This window comes from Frankliniella occidentalis, unplaced genomic scaffold (assembly GCF_000697945.3).
Source record: "Frankliniella occidentalis isolate FOCC.00 unplaced genomic scaffold, Focc_3.1 Scaffold25, whole genome shotgun sequence".
In the NCBI taxonomy this organism is placed as follows: Eukaryota; Metazoa; Arthropoda; class Insecta; order Thysanoptera; family Thripidae; genus Frankliniella; species Frankliniella occidentalis.
The window spans coordinates 250,044-274,945 of NW_026267155.1; the positions used below are offsets into that span (position 1 = coordinate 250,044).

The following is a 24,902-nucleotide window of genomic DNA, read 5'->3' on the forward strand; positions in this document are numbered from 1 at the left end:
TATGAGCGTGATTTGTGAGTCCCTTCGAGAACTTGTGATTGAAAAGAGATTGCGTTTCTAAGAAAACAAATGAAGATTCCTTAATGTTCTAATAATACTTATTTCAATACTTCAAGACAAGCAACGAACGGCAGTTGCTTAATCTAAAGGTGCGTTATTATTTAAAATAATCTAGTTCGTCCGGTCACTTCTCCGTTCTCTGACGCTCCTCCTTCGTCTCTGCTGCACATAATGACTGCAAATAGAAACAAACAAACTGAATGTAAACGGACAGTTTTATCCTATGACTTGTTGGGTTTTTGCAAAACCGTTTCTGTGGGAAAAACATTTTTCATATTTTAGGACAACCTGTCCTCCTTCGGTTGCAAGCCGTCACAGTAAAATGGTCCAAGTTTGTGACAGCGAGCACTGTGCTAAAATGATAACCTTATTTTATTTTTGGTGAGGCAGGGGGAAGGTGGTGTTCTATTTTATTTACGGTAAACTTCAGACATAGGATGGGACAACAAACATTGGCCCGTCCGGCTCCGCTCGGAATCTCACTCACCAATTGGGGACCAGTTCGGGCTCCTCGCATGTCAGGGTGGAGTCGTCCACGACCAGGTCCTCTCCGCACGAGACTATCCTCGGGTGGCCGTTGACGCACGAGATGAGTTTCTCGCAGTCGCCCTCGATGGCGAAGCGTGGGTACGGCCAGAAGCGGGCCGAGACTGGGTCGGAGGGGATGCCCGACGGGCACTTGAACCCAGTCACCTCTGTACACGGGGAAAAAGATCTCGGGTTAGTGGCACCAGGCAATCTTCGTCTTCGTGAATGGCGGTTTGTTTTCGTATTCGGGAGGCTTATTTGTGGAAAAGTCAGCAGGAGGTGCCGATTTGACGCGGGAGAAACTAAACCAAAAGTAGACGACGCTGCTGTTTTTACCTCTTGGAATAGCGCAGTAGGCGGGAGAACTTCAAGGGGACTTGTGAGTGAAAGTAAGTACCCCATATCCCTTAAAATGGCGGCGCCTAGACTCTCTGCCCCATGGAGTACTGCCATCGGTATGCTACACAGCAAACCGAAGTGTGTGATGTGAATGCCGCACACTTGCCTGGTAGATGTATGTGTGGATTTTTATTTGCACACCTAGAGGTAGCAGGCTCCCGAAATCATTTAATAAAATATATGGAATTCAACGTAGACCATATACAATAAGTATGTGCGACTGTAAATTCACATTCAATGTTTAAAACAATTATCGAAATGTCACAGCAAGTTTGTTATGAAAACAACCTCGCGAGAACCCTCGTCAATTTTTTGGAAATCACAACTGTCCGTCATATCAGAGAAATGATCACGAAAGATTACAAATTTTCAGTCAATTTGAAATAGTTAAGAAAAGAAATAGGCTGCTTACAACTTACAAATATTTTAAACAACCAACACAACCAAAACAAACTCTTTTTGGGTTGTGTTTTTAAATTAAAATTCCAAGAAAGTGGTGTGGTATTTTACAAGTTTTGCTTCATAGTGTTAAAAATTCACGACAAATATTTGACGTCGTTACTCACGCTCCGCGGTGCAGCCGATGTGCTCCAGCTGGTCTGGCCACTGGCAGCGGTGGATGGTGACGTCGAACGCCAGCCCCGGCGGGCACTCCACCAGCTGGGCGCGGCCAAACTCGCAGCGGGTGTACTTGCCGCTGCACGCCCCCGCCGTATCCGTGTACAGACCGAACTGGAACTCGCAGCCGTCGGACGACAGGGGAATCACTGCGGACAAAAGTCACATTCGGAGAAACGTCCACTGTGCTAAATACCCTTGTTAATTTACAACATTTTGTATTTGCAATAAACAAAATATTATCTAAATTTACGACAGCGTACTTTGCATGCTGAGTGAATCCCGAGACGATTCATGAGAGTATACTCCATGGACGATTCTTAGTCCTTGTAACTTTACAAATTCATTATTAATTCTACAACGTGCAGTTCCATGCAACCCTTGTAAGTATCTCTTACAGAGTCACCCGGTCGCTACTTTAACCTTTTATTTGGTCAAAACTATGATCACAGGCACCGCAAGTATGAGAAGTTTACGTGGCCGGTTTAGTGGAGCAGGCTTAAAAAAATGTTAATAATTAGTGATAATCCGCCGTTGTAATAGTCTCTGAACACGTGCAGGTATTGAGAGTCTCAGCAATACGCAAACTCAAAATAATGTCTGTCAAAAATGTGTTTTGTTTTAATTTATTATTAGCTTAGTTTTCTGATATACTCGCCATATTCGCAAGACGTATTGCTTCCAAATAGAAGCTTTTTTACATCCAAAAAGGTTCTATCTGATGCCTATTTAGTAGCGTTAGTGAAATAACAGCACCTGTAGAGAAGCGCTAGCTATTTTCGGCAATTTTAGTGCATGTACAGAGGCAGAAGTGCCTTTGCAAGTTGTTATATATCACATGTGTTTTCCTAGTCGTGTAGCCGATATTTTTTTGCGTGCAGGGTGCCGTACTCTTCTTCCCCTAATATACTCCAGCTTACACTCCAACGCCCTGTTGCCGCAGTCGACGTCCCAGTGGTAGTGGCAGTGGTGGTGGGTCGCCCCGTGTCCTCCCTTGAACAACAGTCCGTTTTGGCAGCGCTCCAGGGTCAGAGTGCCGTTGCTGCACAGGTAGAACTGGTCGCACAGCTCGGGGTGGGGGTACGTCTGGACGCCCTCCTTCTCGGGGCACTCCACCTGCGGCAGCGATGCCACCTGCTCCGCAGCTGCAAACAAGTCAACGGTCGGCGAATCTTGTCGAGAGCCCCGCAGCTGCACTGCTGTCTGTCTCTGGCTGGTGAAACTGATTTCGTTTTGTGTAATCGATACCAACATTGTAGGAAAATTGTGACAACTGAGCTCTAAATGCCAATGGACAATTTTGTATCCACAAGCCAGGATGTGTTTATTAAGAACATCTTAATCGGATACAAATTTTTGTCTGAAAAGTTACAAGTTTCACCCATCCTAAGTACAGTTATTTTTCTTCGTGGTTAGGTTAGTCTCCCGCCAATGCAAACTTAAAGTTAAGCTGCGTGTTAATGTTTCCCTAGAACCGTTTGACAATGATGGTGATCCATACCACCTCTACGAAAAACCACAGTTTTAAGTGTGGCTAGTGTCGTGTCGTTTTGAAATGGTTGAGCACCTGGAACTGCGGCTGCCTCGAAATTCTCATCCCTGTTCATACGTCACTCATACCTGTGAGGTGTAGCACGAGGCAGGCCGTGGTGGTCACCACTGCGGTCAACGTGGAGGTCATGTTCACGGCCTTCGCTGATGTCCGCGATAGCGCGACGGCACCCGGGCTCGAGCTTCCTCACTCCCGTGAACTTGAACGCGGTCTGAACGTCCCAACTCCTCTATCTGGCCACTGGCTCGGTGGCTCCTCCACCCGTTCGACCTGATTCTAATGTGAACAGTCCCGGGGCGGTAGTGGGGGACACGACGGTGAGGACGCTGATGATGACGGTCCCGGGTGACGGAGAAGGAATGCAAGGGAGTCGCGAACCGCTATGCGGGGCGGCCATTAACGAACTGGACGCGTAGCAGTGCTGCACTTCCCCCCTGCGGTGCCAGCGACAAAATGGAAGTGTTGCAAAAAAGGAGGGTGTCGGTAAAAAAAAAAGGGTGGGCTAACAAAATGTGCGGCGCTTGGCTAAAGGGTGGGAGGGCTTCACAGTTTGTGGGTACGCAGATAGCTCTGGCGCTGTTTGATTGTCTTCGGCCATCGAACCTCCTTCCCCCTTCTGAGTCTACTTACCTCCTAGCTTTCACTGAAAATGGGGAAGTAAGGGTATTCTAGATAGAGGTAATGGTAGTTCCTGTTTTCATTATTTTTTTAAAAATAAGTACCGTTCATCTGTCTAAAAAGGTCGTTGTCTATTTATCCACATTTGTCAAAAGTAATAAAATTATGGTTTCTATCACATGGCATTATTTGTACATTTCTAAATCGATAGCTTAAAAAGTCAATCACAAGCCAACATAGGAATGAAACTTCTACAAACTAAACTGGTAACGTTCGAAATTAAACAAAAAAGTAATTGTGATGCGAGGCGAGGCACAATTTTTCGTCTCGAGGAAAGTCACTGGTATTCTTCATGTTGCACTTCTTTTGCCCCGGGTGCTGCGTTACTTCCTCAGATGGGCGCTGAAAGAAAATGGACGCGGTAATTAGTGCCATTACCTTAAGTAGAACAACATTTTGCTTGAACGTTGGTTCACTTTCGATTCAAAATCGGTGCAGGTGCAGAGAGGAACAATTGGTTATTTTTAGTCACCACCGCACCCCTTCCACTCCTCTGTGCCGCACGAATGGCTGCCTACCCACTGGGCGGCACGACTCACCAGGAGGGAACGAGCTCGGGCTCGTCGCAGGTGAGGGACTCGGCGTCGAACACCTTGTCCTCGCCGCAGGCCGTGATCCTGGGGAAGCCGTTGACGCAGGTGATGGAGCGGGTGCAGTCGCCCGGGATGGCGTACCTCGGGAACGGGTAGAATTTGGCGGCCTTTCCGCTCACCTTCTCGGGGCACTTGAAGCCGACGATCTCTGCAGGGGGGAAGAGTCGGTGGTATAAGAACTCACTGTGAGAAATTGTCGTACCGGGTACGGTACAGAAAAATTTGCCATGGACGAAGTCGTACAAGCATAATCTAAAATTGTACAATTTACTTGTCCTACGTATCGACTTGGAATCGAATATTGAGCGACAGTAGGAGGTTGTACATGTACGACTCGTATTGTAAATGGCAAATTACAAAATATATTGTACATGTACAAATATATTTTTCATAGTGCTCGCGATATATGCCTATGCCGGACGCTGCGCGTTACCCTTTCTTAAGGCCAAAAAAACATTTTCCACCCACGCCCACTTAGCTTTCGTTGGCTTTTGTTGCACCGATATTAACATTCATTGTTTTCGCTGTCACTTTAGAGACTGTTCTACAATCGGAATCAATATAAAAACTACATAACGAAACTAGGAATACTAGGTAATGTAAAACCGTTGTGGCACCATCTCTATGATATCGAAACTTTGACAGACCGATATAATTTTAAATCATGAAATTCACCACCTGTAATCGTCGTGTTTTTGATACCTGATATCGTTTCAACGTCGATTCGACATCGATTTTGGTTTCTTACTGGGTTTGTCAGTGCGTCTATGACAACTTACGCTCGGGGTTGCAGCCCTGCTCGAGGAGAAGGTCGGGCCAGTTGCAGGAGTGGGTGCGTTCGTCGTAGGCGAGGCCGGGCTCGCAGGACTCAGGGTGCACCGCGCCGTACGCGCACTTGTAGTAGTTGGTGGAGCAAGCGGCCTCGGCGTAGATACCGAACTGGAACTCGCATCCCGGGGTAGACAGGGGCACCACTGGAGAGATAGAGTCATACTAATTATTTGACGTTTGTAGACCTTTCTATAGAAGAGCGGTTGGCGTGCAAGCTGACTACCCCGTTTGCGCTTTTTCGTTGTAAACAGTGCGCACAACATCATTGTCTAGACTTTTCTCCGAGGGGGACTCAAAGGGGGATACAAAAATCAGTCGCCTCCCTTTTAAAAACTATGGTAAAAACTCAGAAAAATAAAGGAAAAAAGAACAGAACATCAGACTGCTGCTTTTTAAATTTAAAAACCCACAAAAAACGTCAATAAAACTATTTTTTTTAAAAAGAGAGTAATTGGGCTACGCTTTAAATTAGATTCAGATACTCACACTCGTACTTGCGCGCGCCGCAGTTGACGGCCCAGTGGTAGTTGCAGTGGTTGTGCACGGCGCCCTTGCCGTCGAACAGCAGGCCGTTCTCGCACACCTCCTCGGTGAGGGTGCCGTTGGTGCAGAGGTAGAAGTGGTCGCAGAGGTCCGGGTGCGGGTAGGCCTGGACGCCGTGCTGCTCTGGGCAGCCCTGCCCGCTCACTGTGGACGAGAACACGACAAATTATAGAGTCGCATATTTTTCATGTCGCACTTTTTTCGTCAAGCTTTGCCGATTGTATGATTAAAGGTACATTGACTTGTCACAAATATGTCGTTTACACGTTACACTGATAAACCAGGTGTTGAAGGTTGTTCTAAGGAAGTGTGCAACTGAGGAGCTGAACACTATACCCCGAAAAATTGTCTCTTGTTTCAAGTAAATTTTAACTATTTTTCTGGGTGTAAAAAGTGCACATCTACCAAGTGGAACACTTGCCAGTATGGAGTTGAATGCTTGCAAGTGTTAAGCTGCGGCACTCTTTGGTTCATATATGTGTATTTGTTCTTATTATTCATTTGCATTACTGTTACTAAACTTTTGCGCGGTGAAAGGCCAGCGCCAGCCGGGCGTGCCGTATGACGCTTGTCTTTGCACCGCCTTCCTCATAAGGCGCTGCTCATATTACGAATAATGCGGTCGATAATGCGCGGCCGGGCACAGAAGGCGGTGAAGTGCAACAGCGCGAAAGTGAGTGGCGGCGGCGGTGCGGCGGAGGCGGCGAGGCGCGCCTTGCGTCACTGTACAGCCGGAGCAGGGATGCCAACACAAACGGCCGCCCAAAACAGTTACCTCCAAGCACCCTATCGGTCTACTTCGGGGCGCCGAGCGCGCAAAGTACAGCACCGCAGGGCTGCCAACGCAGAAGGCATTCAGCCCCAGCCCTGCCTTGCGCACGACTCAGCTCGACTCGACGTGAAACCTAGTTTTTTAGTCGTTTATTTGCCAACAGTGCATGTTAATATAGTTGGATGTCACCAGCATTTTTGGTCGAGGGAAAATCACGCTAAAGCGCCTCAAGTTTTGCGATCCGCTCGAGATGGTCGCCGAATGAATCCCCCCCCCCCTCACAAATGCGGTCGACCTGGGATATTATCTTCTCATCATTGAGAGCCCATGCCTGACCGCTTAAAGTGTTTTGCAGTCACGAGATTCACTCTGCCGATCGGAAACACCTGGCGGTCGAGAGCTCGGCGATGGATAGGCGGGTGGGAGAGGCGAGGCGCCGTACGTGTAACACCGCTCGGGCGCTCTTGCACGGAACATTGACCAAATCATCCGATGGGATAACACCTCTCGCACGGGCGCGAGAACACGAGTCTTTTGGAGCGGGAGGGAACGCGAGCGGAGACCACCCGCGCCGCGCGCCCAGATGTCTGATGTGAAACGACACGCTCTACTAACGGGGACATTTTAATACTTTACTTGCCGGACACAAAAGAGGTGTGAGTCGTGGTCCACACTTTGGCCCATGATTTTGTTCGAAACGCACTCGCTTTTCTTGAAAAACGATCATAGTTTCCTGTCGGTACATTATCGATAATCAGGTGCGAAGCGACATTTTTAAGGCCTGTGGGGGGGACGTCCTTTTTTGGACCATTCCTCGACAGCGACTGCAGGAAATTTCGGTGAAAGAAATTCTGATTCTGTTACGCTGGTACTGACGGACTAACGACTTTCATACGTAAGTAATTTCTCAGAAAGATCGTCTCTTGTCATTCGCCGTTACGGATCTGCCAAGTCTACACTCTCTCACCTCTCTTAGCGCCTGGTGGGTAGGCAACATCTTGCCTGCAATGCATACATGTAATGCGGGGTAGCCTACCCACAGTTTCACAGGCGCCGTGCTCTTGTTATTTGCCGACTGAATCTGAGAAAAACTGACGTACTTTCTAGACGATTCTTAAGTCGATCTCGCGAGCACGGGTGGTGTTTTAGGGCGGTGTCTTAGTTACGTTTCATAACTCCGATCTGGTCCTCATCCTGTTCGAGTTCGTTTACGACTGCCGGCTTCCTCCTCCTATTGCGATCAGGATTGGAAGAGTTATTGCACATCACATCGGACAGCACGCAAAGAGGAAGCAGCGAGAGACTGATCCAGAGGGAAATTAGTAAGTCGAATCGACGAGCTCTGCGTTGCAGCTGTGAAGCCGCTGTACAACGAGACAGTCCATATAAATTATATAGTAGATCGCTTTGTTTCTTCTGGAAAAAAATGATTGCTAAAATGCTGTCTTTAACAAACCCAAAAAGACAAACTAAATTCTAGGGCATACGTCATACACAACAGTGATAACTTCTTCGCCTATAAAACACGGACAAATATTATGTTCGGATTTTGAAAACTCATTAGAATTATTCCTTGTCAAAATTCTTCACACAACGGCCTTTCCATTTTTTTCTTTAAAATTGGCTTATTTGATAATTACCTTAAAGAGAATAGTCACGAACAGAGTGCTGTCAATATTTTTAGCTAACTTCTATCCATGAAAGAAAAGATCAAATACTTGAAATTCTAAGCTATTTTTTCTAGGTTATACGACTGCGCGTTCACTTATACCAACCGGCATTTATTTAGAAGGCTTATCCCATCCTTTTAATACCAGGATGAAGGATGAAGGTGCGCGTTTTCCAGGGACTTTGATTTCCCGGTGTTTTTGGAGTTATTTTTTTCAGATTAAAACAAAAACTCTCTGAATTTTTTCAGAGATGTTTTATTTTTACCCTTTGTTCATGGACAAGTATCGAATTTGCCCGGAATAATTTCGGACTTTAATATCCCCACCAATCACCCGTGACTCTCCCGTGGGACCACCGGGCCTGTGGGTCCCGGCCGGGGCCCCCCGGGCCGCCTCGTGGCCCTGCCCTGCCCCGCCTCGCCGCCGAGACCTTGAGGGGCACAACGCACGGCGCGTTGAAATGGAAAGTGAGTGAGCAGAGATCAGAGCGAGGTGGGTCGGGCAGACGCACGGGCCGACGGTCGGACGGACGGGCAGCCTCTCGTGGTCCAGCAGCAAGGCCTCAAACGGTTGGCAGCGCTGCACCAACGCGGGCCGCCGTGCGGGAGCCCGGCGGTGATGCAAGACAGGCAGCGCGACTCGTGTTGTTATTATTTGAGAGGTGTAAACCGTCGTCCAAGTTGTAACCCCTGGCCACGACTAGCTCGTGTACAGGGCGCCCATAGACCCGGCTGGGAATAGAAGATGCCGTCCCAGGCATATTTCAAGCCGCAAGAGGTGTATCAATACATCAAAGGCCCCCCAAAGCCCCAAAGCCCGCGAATATTTCAAAGTCGCATTTGAAATTCTTTAAACCGGCGTTTTTTTGGCTCGATAGAAGGATGAGGGAATGGACACTGCAATTTGATGTTGTACTGCGATGTATGTTGAACAACATGAACCTGCTTCTCTTTTTCTTTTATGCCACGAAACAGGCCTAGCTAAAAATTTGCATCGGACACTGTTGCACGCAGACGGTGCCTGCGCTTACAGTGTCGTCTATACGCAACGCTCGAAAAATGCGCGCGAAAGTGTGACAGTGTGACAGTCTGCATACACGCATGTCCTCGAGTGACATAACAGCACCGGCACGTAATAACAGCCCGTAGTGCAAAACAGAGACACAGAAATGTTTGGCCGTCTGGACAAAGTAATAAAAAAATACAAAAAAAAATTGGATTTGAATCTCGTCTTTTCCTCCGGGCCTAAAAGTTCCGTTGGTCACGCGCGCAACGTGCGCCCGTTGCTGGCGGCCTGACAAACGGCGGCCGTTGCCAACGTCGATACTTGTGGGCTCCGCGATTGTGTCTGTTTGCAGTCGGCGCAGGGAGTCCTTATTGGCAGTGGCGGTTAACTGGACACGGTACAAACTACCGTGCGAGGGCTTATTGACAGTCACTGCCCGTGGTGTTGATACGGCGCTGGGCTCCAGAGCCATGTACTGTTGACTTGTTGGTCGCAGTCAACATATGGCAGGAGGCAAACGCGATGGGACCATCCGAGTGGGTGAACGTCGCAGCGCAGGGATGGGGTCCTCCTAGTTGCTGCACGATGCGCTCCCTCCCTCTCTCTCGCTCTCTCTCTCCGCTGCGTACGCGCACTGTCTCTCTCTCTCGCACCCGCACAACTTACCCAAGCCGGCGAGGAGGGCGAGGGCGAGGACTGCTAAGACTCTCGTCATGTTGCTGCTGCGGCTGCGGCGGGCTGCGGCTGGAGACTGAGAGAGCACCCCACCTACCACACACGCACAGCCCCCGCCCCGCCCCGCCACGCCCCGCCACGCCACGCCTGCACGCCGCGCCCCACCGTGGGCCATAGCCATGTGACCGCTCTGTGACGCGGAGGCCGCACGGCCAGTGGCGTAGTGTAGCGGTCAGGGTGGCGGGGCCGAACGGTCGGTCTCGGAGAAGCTGACCTCCCCGGCGGCCTGCACCACCGCGGCGGCCCCCCGGGTGAGCTTACCCGGCCGCGGCGTTGTCCGGGAGGGGGCCCGTCATCGCCTCGCCCGCCGTGCCGTCCCCACCACTTTTGCTTTCTGGTAGGGGGCGGCCGCCCCACCGCTTTAAGAGGAAGGTGTCTGAGATGTGTTACTGCACATGGAAAAAGAAATAGTGCAACTTTGCAAATCTATTGTAGTTGGCTGGTGGTTTGTTGTGTCAGTTGTGTATCTGAGTCGAGAAATTTTTGTTAGTGTGTTACCTTTTGCTGATGAACCGCAACGCCCGATAACCCACACCACAGGCGCCCGCCCGCCCACCACGCCGACTTCGCCAACTTCTCCGGACCAGTTAATCTTTGGTCCTGCATCAGGGAAATAAACGCGAACGCACCCTCCCTTCCTATCTGATCCGCTTGAGCCATTTTTTGAGCTTTCGTTCGTTATTTGCGAAAGCTAATCCAAAGTTTATCGTACTTTTAAGTGTGCAGCTATAAGATGAAAACTATGTTTCTATAGCCACCGTCTTCTACACCCGCTAAATGGATCTGAATGGTTTTTGTCCTAACGTCTGTGCTAAATACTAGTTGAAATTGGCCAACCAACGTTTCGTTCCGGCGCAGAAGTGCACGATTTCGTAAAGTCAACGCGGAAATGTGTGCATAAAAATGATTCCAATTCGTAGGTAAAAAAGATGCAAACCAGTTAGTTTGTATGGGATTTAGTGGTGCTGCTAACGGATTTTTCTCCATGTGAATTATCGGCCATAGAGTGTAAGCGGGGCGCCTTCCCCTCTCCGGAGCCCACCACCCTACCCACCCTCCCCCGTTCTGGGCCCCGGTATCTCGAACAAGCAGCCATTCCGCTTGGTCCGCAATGAACCCAGCTACACGCTGCATCGCAAAGTGGGGCATATGCAGGTCGGGCTGCTGCCACCTTCCGCACCACGATAACTCGCTTTCAAAACCAACCCGGCGGTAAGTTTGCTTCAATCTGTTCACGCATTCTCATGTTGAAAATGTTTTAGGAACATTCAAAACGTATTTGAAAAGGTTCTTGAAAAAACAAAGAACACTACAAAACCCTATCGGTATGCTGTGTTATGAAAATTAACCTGGTGACGGGTGTGTATTATCTAATTAAATCGAGCCTTCACTGTTATCAACAACGCAAGTGTCAAGTTCAGACAATAGGCTATCCACAAGCATGTGTTCTCGGGACGGGCGAGCACGCTGTACTTATGGGCGTGGTAGGGGGCGGGCATAGCCAAGGCCAGCGGCTCCTGGTCGGCTGAGTCGAAAACGGACCTCTCCACCGCCTCTCTCTCACACTCGTGGTGCGGCCCAGTGAGGTCGGCTGTCGCCAGGAGGATCCGCAGCGGTCACTGCTACCGCCAAAGATCAGAGTTCACCAAGTTAAAGGAACCTATTATCCGACTGTCACCGCTAGGACCGAGGAGTCGTTTCGATGGGCAGTTAAAAGGCCATGCGAGGGCTCGCTCTATAGTGGCAAAGCGCGAAGCTATAAGGTGAACACAGCGAAAAAAATAGGAACAATTTGTGTTTTTCTTTAAACCTGCCCTAGGCTGTTATGGACATCGACACTTTTATCTGAAATTCTACAGGGGTTTATTAGGCGCTTGTATTCCTCGGGAAGGCAACTTATTCGGATTACTGTTATATATTTCCTTCGAAAGGCAGAGCATCTGCGTATGCGGAATATTGCGTGATTGGCGATGACCAAGTCTTTTCCGTGTTTGGCTGGCAGGAAACGTGCAAACGTATGCAACATGGGATGAGCGTCAGAGTCAATGGAATGCCACCGCTCTGCTTTCAGAAAGACAACCTTAAAAATTTTAACAGTAATAAAACATTTATTAAAGTAAAAAACTTACCCTATACACGTTTTTGTACATAAATTATTGAATGTGATCGAAATTCTGCTATAATGCTAATCTAAGGAGTGGTCATCAAACTAAACATTTCAATTCTCTTCAGCTAAATGCAAAATTATTCCTGTATGACAAGTATTTTAACATCACAGTAATGCTTGAAACTCCAATACATCAATTAAAACGCCTATAGATATGCTGTATGAGGTGAATGTCGTTGATTTTACAATGAATGCCTTATCTATGGTATAGGTATGCGTCATTTTAGCACATTATTTCAACGTCCTTTGCACGATCTTTGCCTATGACCTATATCAGTCTAATGCGTTATCCTAATCTTATGCTAATTCCACCTGTTTTTCAATTCTTCTCTTGCTCGTGCATCTACACCTCGGTTGCTGGTGGTGGTGGCTTAGCGTTGCCGTTCTCGTACCATTTTTCGCTGGAATGACAAAATAAAAATCAAATTAGTGACATTTATTAAATCACTGCTCACATTCTAAAAATGTGCATTAACGGAAACGTGGGGACGCGGGTCTGGTTTAAGTTATAACAATTGTACGTTAACTTTTCTTCTAAAAACAACAACTTTCAATTCTCTACGTTAAACGTCCTTATGTCGTATTCAATCCTTTCGATAATAGAGCGAAGCATGACTTTGCGTGAAGATCAAAGCAGTACATAGAATTAAAGTAAACCATTGAGTCCGATACTCTACGCGTCAGGGACAGCAAAGCACGGGGTATCAACGCGATACTGACCATCCCTGGACGTTGCCGGGCTCGTCGCACTTGAAGGTCTCCTCGTTGTAGACCTCGCCGTAAGGGCAAGAACCCGGCTGGGGAACAACGCCGTTTCTGCAGATGTAGAACTTCTGGCAGTCGTCGGCGTGCGGGAAGGTGGGGTGGGGCAGTGGCCTGCCGGTGGGTCCCATGACTTCCCCTTCAGGGCAGGAGAATCCGTCCTCGAGTACATCTGTTCGTGAGAAAAACAATACCTTGAAAAACGGTGTACCTAGTTAATTCCTCTCTTATTGGATGGGACACCTGTTCCATCCTCTTCTCGACACCTTCCTGCGAGAAAGGCTTGGCCAAGTGACCGCTGCAGAAAAAGGCTTTGCCGGCGGGAGGCTGCTAAGAAAGACTCAGTATGGAAAATTTATTATGTGGGAACTTTGGTCTGAACTTATCACGACACTACTTTTTTATGGTGACTTTTCAGCCCACAGTGCTAAGAAAATATCGCCTTAGGAGTCGTTCCAATATTACGTGAATTTTAGGGGGGGCACAAATATTATGGGGTACCAAAAGCATCGGGGCCATCATTAAAGTCCGTACGATCCCATGATATTTGTACCCCGGGGGTACAAATATCATAGGGTCTCTACATGGACTCAAGTTATGTTCCTGATATTTTTGGAACTCCATAATATTTGTACCCCACCCCGTTTAAGTCACGTAGTATTGCGACGACCCCTTGCATGAAGCCCCACAAAGAGACCAACATTCTCCCCCAATAATTTATTTTCGAAAACAATTGTTGAAAAAGTGAAGTGAGGGTCACTCACCCCTCTTGGCGACGCCGCACTCGCGTTTGGTCTCGTGGGGCCAGCTGCAGGTGCCGCGGCTGTCGTCGTAGATGAGGCCCGGCGGGCAGGGCATCACGTGGGCCACGCCCTCCACGCAGTTGACGAACTTGTCGCAGGCGGTCGGGTCGGAGTGCCGGAAGTACCCGTTGGCCCGGGGGCACTCTTTGTTGCCTTTGGGCTCCTCTGGAAGCAGAAGATGAGCCGCGTCTCGTGTGACCAAGGTTGACGAGTATCGATTGCGGGCGGGTTTAAGGGCAAGTTTGACCCCCGGCCTTAGCCAGTCTAGGCCTTGGGCTACATTAACCAGACGGACACGCTTTCCTCGTGTGAATTGCAAGAAAACACGGATCAATTGATTTACACTGTGAAAAATATTCGTGTGAACAGTAGATACAGCTTTATGAACGACTACGTAATTTAACGAACCCACGGCGCAAAGTGAATGCTTCTTTGTTCACACTTCTAATTTACCAACCAGAAGCTTCAGACATCAGCGTTAAACGCAACGCAACGCAACGCAAACTTTGTTCCTTTTTGGAAACAACTTGAAATATCGCAAATCTACAAAGGGGACATATTTCAAAGTGTAAATTAGTGTGACTCACGGAGCTCGCGCCTCTCGCCGCACTCTACGTTGGCCGGGTTGTCGCAGCGCTCGTGGCTCGTCTTCTCGTCGTCGAACACGAGCCCGTCGGGGCACAGCTTCTCCTCGGCCACGCCCTTGGTGCACTTGTAGTAGAGGTCGCACTGGAAGGGGTCAGGGAACACGCCGTTCGGCTCCGGGCACTTGTACGCCGAGGGTGGCGGACCGTCAGGCTGCTGGGGTGCCGCTGTTGAAAACATCAGCGTGATTAACAATATGAAAATTATAATTCACTGGTGAAAAGTAAAAAGGGAGGAAGTCTACGTGGACCTATGCCCTTTCCATTTTACACCAATGAATTTGGCATGCAACTGCGACGGACATTGGATATTTGATGCTCATAATACTTTTTCAAAGTCTATTTAATATTTGGCGAATCCAGGACCTCAGTACCCTGTTTCTAAAATTATAATCTTTGATCTGAGTCATTGTTTTTACTCGGTTGTTTCCAGTTAAATTACATCACAGCACTGTTATTACTCGCCACGCGCCTATTATGGGACTTCCGACGTATAAGGCTTTTGTTGGGTAATAAATCCTGATGAGCAAGAGAGCGCCCTTCCCCGGGGAGGTAAGTGAAGGACCATCTCTCGTACTTTCTACATCGAGATGCCTGTGCTACGTCAGCCTTTCACCCTAAAACCGTTCCCCCTCTATCAAGACTCAAGACTCAGCTCGAGTGGAGCCGTCGCCCGCTACCGCCCACCGCCTTCTCTCTCTCTCTGCTTGTGGGTATGACGGAGAAGTCAAAGCGGCAGTCTTTTGTTGGTTCCTGCCGGGCGAGTCGAGCCGCGCGAAAAGGGGCCGATTACGATTAGGTAATGGACTTGGGCGGCAGTTTTACTGATCGGCGCCAAAAAGCGTCTGACGACTTCCGGAGCGGGTGTGGTGCGTTATCGCAGGACGCACTTGTCCGCTTTTGAAAGTCCTGCTGGCCGCGATCAATTTGTTGCTTATACATTTATTACGGCTGGACGAGCTCTCCGGGCGGGGGTTGCATTCTGGTCTGCACTCTACATGGCAGAAGATTTTTTTAGCAGATGATACCTTACACTTAGACTAAACATAACTATACATTATTTTTGTTCATTGCTGCATGCAAATGTGAGTGCATCGTGCGAAATGTAATTCTTGTAAACCTAAGTACACTAAAAGGTCCTTCCGAAACTGCCACTGCAGAGCCTTTGTACAGATTTTGTATCCGTACGTACCGTAGCGTACGTACCGATCTGATCTGATTTTTTGCTAAAGCACGTCGCAAGTCTTAGTACCAACCAGCTTTGAATAATGTACTTTGTCAGTAGACGAAGTACAAGTCTGTCAGCTGTAAGCCCGTCGACTTATTTTCTATCGTTACTGGTGGTAACGTTTTCCTTCCCTCACTTCAGAAATGTCTTTCAAGTGTGACGTAAAAAAAAAGTCTCGGGGGCTGTCTCAAAACAGTCACCAGAAAGGTGTTGATGTTATTCCTAATGCTATATCGGACTTTTAAATGATTTTTTAACCTCCAACGGGATTTCCCGCTGAACACTCCCACAATGATACAAAGAGTAGCCTGTCAAAATCTGGCGACTTATACATCTAGATTAGCATCATGCTCACTCTTAACCGACAACTTACCCAAAATGACGGCGGGCAGGCATGCTACAAGGATGAGCAACATGATGACGAGCTGGTGCCGCTGTGGATGTTGCTGTGTCCACCTGTGGTCCCCGATGACAACTGCCGTACTCCAACTTGCCTTGCTGCAGCCTGGCGTTGGCCCGCCCGGCCCGGCGCCCCGCCAACCCCACCACCACCTGCCCGACGCGGCTCCCCAGGGCCCCTCCAGGGCCTCTCCAGGGCCCCCCCAGGGCCCCTCCAGGGCCCCCCAGGGCCCCGCGGTACATCAGGTGGCCGTCACGACCCCGCCTACCCTCGCCCCACCACCACCGCCGCAACCAGCCGCAAAGAGATGCCAAGCAAGCCGTTTTCAAATCCGTTACTTCATGACGCATCACCACTTTCAACATTCTTCTCCTCCTGCTGCTGCACACCGCCTTCCTCGATCATAGGTGACAGTACTCCCCCCCCTGCCTCGTCTCTCCTCTGAGGATACCAATAAACCACGTGGATGCTGTTATCATGATCACCAAATGAGTGTTATATTTGTATCCCGGGGTTCCTAGAGGTGCTGAGATAAGATATTTGTACCCCAAGGTACGAATACCATGGTGTGATTCCGAACGTGTTCCTGGTGGCCGTGATAAAAGGACTCCCCAACCTGTCCACTGCCATTACGGACAGCCCCTCTGAAGCAGTCGTTTGCGGTGAGACGAATTTGCACCGTAAAATGCTTGCAAACTATATTCTTTGCAACGTTGCAAAGAATTTGTGGGCTTTGTATTACAATGAAATAGTTCGTATTGCAAAGAAGTTCTTTGCAAGGTGTCAGAATCCTTGCAAACAATGTTTTTGCATTGCAAAGAAATAGTTTGCAAGCTTGCGAAGAACTATCATATTACAATGCTTGAAAATTCTTTGCAAGTTGCAAAGAAAATAGTTTGCAATACGAACCTATTCTCTGCAAGCATTTTGCAGTGTGCGCGATGCAATCTGGCGGCGCGCTTGACCCGTTAGGCGGATGGGTCTCCTGTCGTCCCCTCTGCCGGCTGCGCTCCCGCTCACCCTCCCCGCTGCCGCCGCCTCGCCGCTGCGAATGCATTCCGCAGAGTTGCAAACTGCCCAATATATGAGGAACGTGTCGCAGTCGACCTTTACGCTGGTCATTTGACTGAACACTGCTCCTCACTCACTATGCCACCCGTGCCGTTGATTGTCTTTGTAACTCCAATGAGATGTGGAGGTTGGGGGTGATTTCCGTCCTGCAAGAGTTGATGATACTGCTTTACAGGGTATGACAGGGGTGCAACCAAAAGTAACACAATTGAGGCAAGTGTCTCCCGAATGTGCTAATCTGACCCGTCATAGATATGCGCCAAGAAGATGGCATGTGGCTCATCATAACGAGCGTGTTTTCACTTTCGTAATATCGTCGAAAAAATTAATGTGCCCCAAATGCTTGTAGAATTTGGCGTGCAAACTCCTGGAATGATGTTCGCGTCGTGCCCGTATTATGTGATAGCTTGAACAATAAAATCACGAGTGGAAACCCCCTTGCCCTCCAGCTGTGGATATCATTCGCATTCTCCATGTGCGCGGGCTTGCATACTGTGGTTTGCCTTCCTACAAGTTCGTTAGGGCGTCATTGTGTGAGGCTAACGGGAACCATAAAGAGAGTCAAGAAGGCGGTGGCGGTCCTTTCATCATTGACTAATGGTTAACGAGCGAGCCGTCGAGTGATTTGGCTACTCTGCTGCACGGTGCCGCCTCCGTATCTGGCTCACCGCGGTAAAGCTTTTGAAGCTGCGCCCCCAGCGGTGCCTCTACGTGGATGAAGAAGGCTTGCGTATACACTCTTCTCCGCCGCTCTGGCTGCCTTGATTGGGAATCCAAATCTGAGTCATGCTCCCCCCACCCCCGACCCCCTTTCCGGTCTTCCGTTCCTCGTCTATTCATTGAAAAAATGAAAAGGTGCTCGCTCCCGTGCTCTGAGCGCCTGACGACTCTAGGATAGGCCACCCACCGAAACGGCATGGATTATTGTTGCCTAACCACCGCTACGTATCTTAAAGTTATCAAGATAAGAGTAAATTTTTGTCATTTCCTGAGAGAACACGACTTCACCGATTTCTACTTGGAAGTAAAATCACCCTCTGGTCGAATTTAGGAAAAGGGCTTCACAAAAATTCTGTTTCAAAATTTTACTCTCTCTCTCTCTGTCTCTCTCTCTCTGTCTCTCTCTCTCTCTCTCTCTGTCTCTCTCTCTCTCTCTCTCTCTCTCTCTCTCTCTCTCTCTCTCTCTCTCTCTCTCTCTCTCTGTCTCTCTCTGTCTCTCTCTGTCTCTCCCTCCCCCTCTCCCCCTCCTTTCTCTCTCTTTCTCAACCTCACTAGGTATGGAATAGGCAAGTAACGAATAAAATGGGGTGCTTTATTCTATGACACATAGAAGTTTACAAAATGCTAGCTGTGGAATACCTTCTTCTTGCCGAAATCTTTTTTCCCGTCGCCATCTTCATCAGTGTAGAGCTCCTTGAATTTCGGGTGATCTTTGTAATAATCTTTGCTGTAAGCAGAAGAAATAAGCGTTTTGGGTCAGTTAAAAAAAAAAAAAAAGTTATTTATTGGCAGAGCGGACGCTGGGTTTGCCTACTCCCTCCCTATGCCCGAAAAGCTCCATGGCTCCTCCAAGAGGACATGCAATAGCAATCCCTATCCCGCAGAAGCGCAGCGTCTCCGCTCTGATTCACCCAGCACATGTCTATCGTGTTTTACTATGATCCGAGAGACGGATCGAACTTTTGCATAACGGATGTTAAGAGAACGAGCCAACCACAAGCGCGACTGTAACGCAATATTACGTAAACCACAACCCCGCAGAATTTCGGTAAGGGCGCCGGTGCTGTGGTCTCCTCAGTGAGTCACTGTTTCTCTGTAAGATTTACTCACTTTGTTTATCAAAATAAAGTTCGGGGGAGCAAGGGATACAGTACATTAAAATGGGGAAAAGTTACTATCAAAACATTTTAATTACCTTAGTCTTATTTACAAACACAAATTATAAAACACTTACACTAAAAATTATTATGAAGATGACTATGACAACTGCTTACAATGTCAAAAATGATAAAACATTAACATTTTCTATCAGTCTGCCGCGTTGTACTTGTGACCCACTGGTCGGGGGGAACTGGTTGTGGCAGTGGGAATATTGTCAAACGGTGACCTTTTGGAACAGGTAGCACAACGTGGCCCTGTTACACAACCAGAGTCTCCGAAAGCGAAGACATTTCTTTTCGCAAAAAAAAAGTAAAACGGTAGGAAGAGCCAGAGCTACCTGCAGACGCTCTGCGTGGGGCACGAAAGGCACTCAATTCTCCAATATGGAACCTGATGAATTTTCTAACCGTCTTTCAAGGTTGTGTTCCAAACCGTTAAAGTTAATTTTGATTGCCTTGTCACAGACCTCGCCTCACGGTGATGTTTAATTTTGATCTGTTCTAGTGCAAGGGAAAAATGTATCATATTTGAGATAGTTTGGCTTGGCGCTATCGATCTGTTAAGTAACTCGATACTTTCATTGAGTTAAGTCTAATTATTTCTGTCAAATTTCTTCTTGTCCTTTGCAGCCTGCTTTTGCTTGATCGCGGCAACCTCTGGGTCGTCCTTGTACCAGTCGGCGCTGAAACACACCAAAATCACTCGCGTTAGCAGCAGACTGAGAGCTGAAGGAGGGTGCCTCTCCCGCCCGTTACGCCCTGGGGGATTCGATACCTACCCACGTCACAGCAAGTCGACTTTGACATTCTTCGATGCGGAACTGGTCATACCCAGTGGCGTTTCCTCATGTAAGCCTAACAACGACATTATCTTTTCCATCTTTGCGTCACGTGTCGGGAAAAATAAACTCCCGGATGTATCGCAAAGAAATAAAATGCCCCTAACAAAGCGACCTTTTATAGGAAATCTCATATTCTGCAATTCGAAAGCCTTTTGAATGCTGTGTGTGATGTATGCGTACCTCATGAAGGCGCTCAGTGTCACCTCTGTTGGAGTACCAGAACTGGCGCAACATAATGCTAAACATGATTCGTAGGGGATAAAAATTTTTGGAAAGTTCCCATCGAAAGATTTTTAGGCCGAAAATTTTCAGGATAAATTTAGATAAATACCCAGAAAAATGTGAAAAGAAACAAAAACTCAGAATTTCAAGTCACAGTTTAGAAAAAAATACTTTAAAGAAAAGTAATATGCCTATTTTCGACCCGAAACTGTCATGACACGGAACGGAGCGTAAGCTCTCAGTTTTCACAATGCGCTCGTACACTCACCACTCTGGCACGTTGTCCGGGTCGTCGCACTTGCCGATCTCGTCGTTGTAGACCTCGCCAAGTGAGCAGCCCTGCTCGCGGGGCTGCACCCCGTTGAGGCACACGTAGAACTTCTGGCAGTCGGTGGGGTGGGCGTACTGCGGGTGCGCGAGGGCTTGGCCGTTGCCGTCCAGCTTAGGCTCGGTGGGGCACTGGAAGCCGTCCTTCAGCTTGTCTGTAAATTGGAACGGCGTGCCAACATTTAGTCACGCAAGTTTGAAAGATAAGGGACCTACCTCAAATTAATTACGTTCGCTTTTTTTTTTTTTATATTAGATCCGTTTGTCAGGTTACAGGGGCTCGGCGCCTGTGAAACTCGGCGTAGGCCACCCCGCAGTACACGCAAGCACTGCATACAATGTGTTGCCTACCCGTAAGGCGCTATGAGAGCTTGCATTGGCACTTGGCTGGTTCGTCACGCAACACTACTAATGGTTGTTAGGATAATTTTTACACGGTTCATTTGAAATCGGGGTGGAAATAGATGCGTTTTGGGCGCTAAGGACAATTTTATCATATTGTCCCTGAATTTCCTAGCGTCACCTGTAAACTCTTTTAGATAGCATATCATCCGTGGAGCGGCCCCCTAGCCACACTTGCAATTACCTTGTAAAAGTTGTCCCCCCCATCCACCAAAAACTCCCCGAAAAAAATCTTAAGAATAGTAATAATATTTCTTAGATTTTTATTTGTTTTACACTGCCATTTTGCGTGGCTTTCGAGCCGACTGTAAGAAATCCGTGAGAGACGGTTGTAAATAAATAAATAATTGCCATGATATTTTGATATATTTTTTGGTCATTGCGGTTGCGAGGGAGGCCCCTGCGGATCAGGGGATAGGCAGCCCACCTCGCACGTTAGCCTAGCGGGACAAGGATAGCCATCGAGAGACCGTTATGGCTTTGGCAAAGTGTAACTCAGACCTTGTCGGGCTTTGGCAAGTCTGACGAATATTTTTTTGGGCTTTGGCAAAGTGTGACGAAGACTTTGTTGGTATTGGTCGTATGACGAAGACTTAGTCCGGGCAGGAAATTTTGACCACCTAGGGCTTGTAAAGTGGGGTTGCAAAGCCCAGGGTAAGTAAAATCGCAAGTATTTTTTTTTTATAGTGTTGGTTGCAATCACTCACTTGAGGTGGCGTCCTGGCAGCCCTCCCTCTTGGCGGTGGCCGGCCAGGCGCACACGCCCTGGTACTCGTCGAAGTGCAGGCCGGGCGGGCAGCGGCTCTCGGTCGACTCGCCCTCGATGCACTGGTAGAAGATGTCGCACACGGAGGGGTTGGGGTGGGCGAAGAAGCCGTTGGCGCGGGGGCAGTTGGGGGTCTCCTTGGGGGGCTCTGAGCGGAGAGAAAGATAAATAGGTCTTGAGGTGTCCGTTGTGATTTCTGTTAACTCAAGAGCGCACTTGGGTCACGTGGGCACAAAGGGTACCATCACCCCCTCCCCTCTTTCCCCCCCTCCCCTTCTCCGCCTCCCCTTTTTTCCCGCCAGTCACAGCACATTACGTAATAAGGCATCCACGCCTCGGCGTCCCCGCGGGACAAAAACAGTAAAATAATATTTGTTTCATTACATTTTTTATCACAAAACATTTGTTTTTGGTGTCTGCATTTGCCGAGTGCGACATTTACACACTTGCGGCTCCAGTGCAAACAAAAGAAACATTTTGTGATAAAAATTGTAATAAAACAAATATTAATTTACAGTTTTGCAGTTTAAACTATGTAGTTCAACAGTTTGAACTACGTAAAAATCGTTTAAAACGTAGTTAACTGTCAAGTTGTTATATACAGTTAGATTTGCAGAGGCACATTGACACATTGACACACATTGACACATTGACAAACTTGGGTTTCTGGTGTGGAGTTTGCTATTATTTGCTACTCACGGAGTTTGAGGCGCTCGCCGCAGTCTACGTTGAACGGAGCGTCGCAACGGTTGATGATCTTGTGGTTGTTGGGGTCGAACACGAGACCGTCGGGGCAGTTCCTCTCCACGGATTTGCCGTCGTTGCACTCGTAGTACTTGTCGCAGTACTCTTCGTCCTCGTACAGGTCATACTTTTGGTCGGGACATTTAAACCCGGCGCCGTCTGCAGGAAACATTGAAACAATATATAATTTGAAAAAAAAAAAAACTAGTACTTGTGTTCAATCTGAAACTTCTTTACGATTGTAATAACTGTTATGTAAATTCCGGACTTGACTGAGACTATATAAAATAAGACGATAGTATTGTAATCAGGTCTTGCCAAGATGCACACGATACGCTTTTAATCTACTTCCATCACCTCCACGTACTCGGCTCTACATTTTCTCTTTGTACGATAATCGGTCCTCCTGCTCGGAGGTACTTTCTTTCCGCTCAAGGCCACCGGGGTCGCATCGGAGGGGGGTGGGGGGTGACGTAATACCGCCGCACTCAGGAGTGAGTGGGCAGGGCGCAGACGTATGCTGGGCCCGTCGTGTGGCACCCGGTTACCCGGACACCCGGGCACCCTGTGACAGGGACCGGGCCTTCCCGTTTGTCTTTTTTTTTGAGACCGGCAGTAAATTTTCCGACAAAATTTTCTTTTCCTTAACCCCCGCTCTGCTTTCCTATCTCGCCGGGTTTCTCGGAGACTCTGCCTCCCTCCTCCCCACCATCCCCTCCTTCCCCTCCCCTCCCACATACACAGAAGCAGGGGGACTGGTTGTTGTAACGGCGACTGGCTGGTCGGATTGCGTATTCTGTTACTTCATACTGGAATAGCTGTGCGCGGGCTGAGCCAGGGCGTGGTCGGCGCTAGCGGCCCCCTCCACGGCTGGACTTGGCGCTGCAGATCGCCCTGATCGGTCGGCATCACTCAGTTTGCCGAGCCGTGTTGCGGTCCCTACCCGCCCATAAAATGTAATCTAATCCAACTCGTTTTTCCGTCGTCAAATTAACGCGCCGCATCCAATGTTGACAAGCAACGCCCAGACCAGGAAGTTAGAGTCTGGAAATTAGACGCGCTGATCTGAATTTAGCGGCCGTTTCCAAAACGGAGACGAGTTTGCAAAATGAAGTTGTTGTCTCTAAACATACGTTAAAAATGACGGTCTTTTTCCACCGGCTTAGAAAAGATGTAGACACATATCTAAGTTCTCTTTATAATCCGCATTAAAGTTAGGTCGTAGGTTGTATAGTAAGCAGGATGTACCAAAAAATATATATTGGCAGCCTTTCCCCATACCCTCAAGTTACACTGGCTTGCAGAAAAATGAGCAGTTCCAGAGGACTCTTTCTATGACGTTTGGCTGGGCCGGCCGGCTCGCGGTCAGTTTTGTGCGTACGGTCAGCCCGCGATCAGCCTCATCGGTCAAACCGCGGTCAGCACCTATAACAAGGTTACGGCTACTCACGGGCGGCGGCCAGGACGGCGAGGAGCACCGCGCAGTAGAGTGTCGTCTGCATGGTGGACTCGGCTGGACTGAGACTGCGCGCCCGCCCCGCGGCCTGTAGCCTCTCGCCACCCCGCGGGGCCCCCCTCCCGGTGCGCGCCGGCCGGTCTGTCCGGGCCCGCCATTGGTTGCATCCCTCCCTCCGGGTTGCAGCGGCGGCTATACTGACCGGTTACTTTTACCAATATTTAACCTTCCCTTTGCTGCTTCTGCTGCTGCTACTGCTGCGCGGCCTCGGCCGTCAGCGTTTGGTGACGGTGATGACATCCAGCGCGCGTAACGCCCAGCAGGACCGGAACGAGACCGTAGATTCTTGTAGTCAGTGTTTTTAAGAAAACAATTTATTTTTTTAGAAGTAACTTTGACAAGCGTTATACTTTTCACTCGACGTGACAGGTGCTGGTCCTTCAGCAACCTTGCCACCCTAAAAATAACAATGAAATTATTTGTAGAACTTCCAAAATTTTGCAGGAATTTTTCAGCTCAGACCACCTTTCCAACGCAAATTTTTCATTTTTTAAAATGATAAAGTTTTAGAGAAGGCGTCATTCATTCGCACAGCGAGAAGAAAGCTGCACCGTGTTGTGATTACGACGTACTTTGATATCAAAGAGAGGGTAATTAAACGCCGGTCCTGCTCCTTCCCCGCTCCCCTTCCTCCCCCTTCACCCCCGCCCCCGCGTTTCCGTCCCCTCCGTCCCCTTCGCCGACGTCCTCTTCCAGAACCCGGAATGGAATTGGACGGCGTGAAACTGGTGCCGGCCTCTTGCTTTCCCTCGGCGCGCGGGGCGGGCTTTTGCTTTTAGCCCCGGCGGGGTGATCGCGCTCGGCTCCGCGCCTTCAGCAGCTCCCACTGCTGCCAGTGAAGCATGACGGCCCCCCACTTGTAGACAGCAGAGTCATTTGTTTTTGTTTATTTTTTGAAATAAATAAATTTACAGACTGTGCAGTTTGCTTGTTATGAAAACATACCTTTATGTGGAAATATTTCCATTATTGGTTCTTAAAAGCACTTATAGACGAAAGGAAGCCCTTTGATACCGGGCTATGCTAAAAATTTCATATCCACGCCTTGATTTTGAGTTTCAGCACGATCCAAATGATTACATTAAATTTGTTTTTTTGTATTAGAGATAGATACGGTCTGTGTGTTTAGTGAGCGTACGCGGAG

At 48.5% G+C, this 24,902-nt stretch overlaps 4 protein-coding genes across 5 annotated transcripts; all 4 read right to left on the reverse strand.

Moving 5' to 3' along the window:
• Nucleotides 1-6: 6 nt before the first annotated feature.
• LOC113213759 (protein obstructor-E-like) lies at nt 7-3,755 on the reverse strand. Its single transcript, XM_026432921.2, has 5 exons — nt 3,226-3,755; nt 2,526-2,750; nt 1,554-1,754; nt 548-755; nt 7-235 (listed from the first exon to the last, which is right to left on the reverse strand). Exons 1-5 carry the CDS (start codon nt 3,284-3,286, stop codon nt 172-174), a joined length of 759 nt encoding a protein of 252 aa, XP_026288706.1. The 5' UTR covers nt 3,287-3,755; the 3' UTR covers nt 7-171.
• Nucleotides 3,756-3,887: 132 nt separating this feature from the next.
• On the reverse strand, nt 3,888-10,049 carry LOC113213760 (protein obstructor-E). Its single transcript, XM_026432922.2, has 5 exons — nt 9,916-10,049; nt 5,746-5,946; nt 5,208-5,402; nt 4,375-4,576; nt 3,888-4,177 (listed from the first exon to the last, which is right to left on the reverse strand). Exons 1-5 carry the CDS (start codon nt 9,962-9,964, stop codon nt 4,159-4,161), a joined length of 666 nt encoding a protein of 221 aa, XP_026288707.1. The 5' UTR covers nt 9,965-10,049; the 3' UTR covers nt 3,888-4,158.
• A 2,023-nt stretch (nt 10,050-12,072) lies between these two features.
• Nucleotides 12,073-16,092, reverse strand: LOC113213707 (protein obstructor-E-like). Its single transcript, XM_026432843.2, has 5 exons — nt 15,962-16,092; nt 14,304-14,528; nt 13,678-13,881; nt 12,872-13,085; nt 12,073-12,552 (listed from the first exon to the last, which is right to left on the reverse strand). Exons 1-5 carry the CDS (start codon nt 16,002-16,004, stop codon nt 12,495-12,497), a joined length of 744 nt encoding a protein of 247 aa, XP_026288628.2. The 5' UTR covers nt 16,005-16,092; the 3' UTR covers nt 12,073-12,494.
• Nucleotides 16,093-18,357: 2,265 nt separating this feature from the next.
• Nucleotides 18,358-23,836, reverse strand: LOC127748993 (protein obstructor-E-like). Of its 2 annotated transcripts, none has more exons than XM_052265218.1 (5): nt 23,693-23,836; nt 22,198-22,401; nt 21,440-21,646; nt 20,272-20,485; nt 18,358-18,506 (listed from the first exon to the last, which is right to left on the reverse strand). In XM_052265218.1, the coding sequence occupies exons 1-5, from the start codon at nt 23,742-23,744 to the stop codon at nt 18,404-18,406; spliced, it is 780 nt and encodes a 259-aa protein (XP_052121178.1). In that variant the 5' UTR covers nt 23,745-23,836; the 3' UTR covers nt 18,358-18,403. The 2 variants fall into 2 exon arrangements, with proteins under 2 accessions (XP_052121178.1, XP_052121179.1); XM_052265219.1 differs by lacking the exon at nt 18,358-18,506 and adding an exon at nt 18,951-19,622 and having other exon boundaries at nt 23,693-23,835.
• Between the last annotated feature and the right edge of the window lie 1,066 nt (nt 23,837-24,902).

What these genes read in the sequence shown, in the direction of transcription:
- LOC113213759 (XM_026432921.2), bottom strand. Translation starts at nt 3,286, where the DNA reads ATGACCTCCACGTTGACCGCAGTGGTGACCACCACGGCCTGCCTCGTG. An exon ending in CGGCAACAGGGCGTTGGAGT is followed by an intron (nt 1,755 to 2,525) that starts GTAAGCTGGAGT and finishes TTTTGTCCGCAG; the next exon opens with TGATTCCCCTGTCGTCCGAC. An exon ending in CATCGGCTGCACCGCGGAGC is followed by an intron (nt 756 to 1,553) that starts GTGAGTAACGAC and finishes CCCCGTGTACAG; the next exon opens with AGGTGACTGGGTTCAAGTGC.
- LOC127748993 (XM_052265218.1), bottom strand. Translation starts at nt 23,744, where the DNA reads ATGCAGACGACACTCTACTGCGCGGTGCTCCTCGCCGTCCTGGCCGCC. An exon ending in CGGCGAGCGCCTCAAACTCC is followed by an intron (nt 21,647 to 22,197) that starts GTGAGTAGCAAA and finishes CTCTCCGCTCAG; the next exon opens with AGCCCCCCAAGGAGACCCCC. An exon ending in CCGGACAACGTGCCAGAGTG is followed by an intron (nt 18,507 to 20,271) that starts GTGAGTGTACGA and finishes TTCTGCTTACAG; the next exon opens with CAAAGATTATTACAAAGATC.
- LOC113213760 (XM_026432922.2), bottom strand. Translation starts at nt 9,964, where the DNA reads ATGACGAGAGTCTTAGCAGTCCTCGCCCTCGCCCTCCTCGCCGGCTTG. An exon ending in CGCCCTCCTCGCCGGCTTGG is followed by an intron (nt 5,947 to 9,915) that starts GTAAGTTGTGCG and finishes TCTCGTCCACAG; the next exon opens with TGAGCGGGCAGGGCTGCCCA. An exon ending in GCAGGGCTGCAACCCCGAGC is followed by an intron (nt 4,577 to 5,207) that starts GTAAGTTGTCAT and finishes TCCCCCCTGCAG; the next exon opens with AGATCGTCGGCTTCAAGTGC.
- LOC113213707 (XM_026432843.2), bottom strand. Translation starts at nt 16,004, where the DNA reads ATGTTGCTCATCCTTGTAGCATGCCTGCCCGCCGTCATTTTGG. An exon ending in CCTGCCCGCCGTCATTTTGG is followed by an intron (nt 14,529 to 15,961) that starts GTAAGTTGTCGG and finishes TGTTTTCAACAG; the next exon opens with CGGCACCCCAGCAGCCTGAC. An exon ending in CGGCGAGAGGCGCGAGCTCC is followed by an intron (nt 13,882 to 14,303) that starts GTGAGTCACACT and finishes TTCTGCTTCCAG; the next exon opens with AGGAGCCCAAAGGCAACAAA.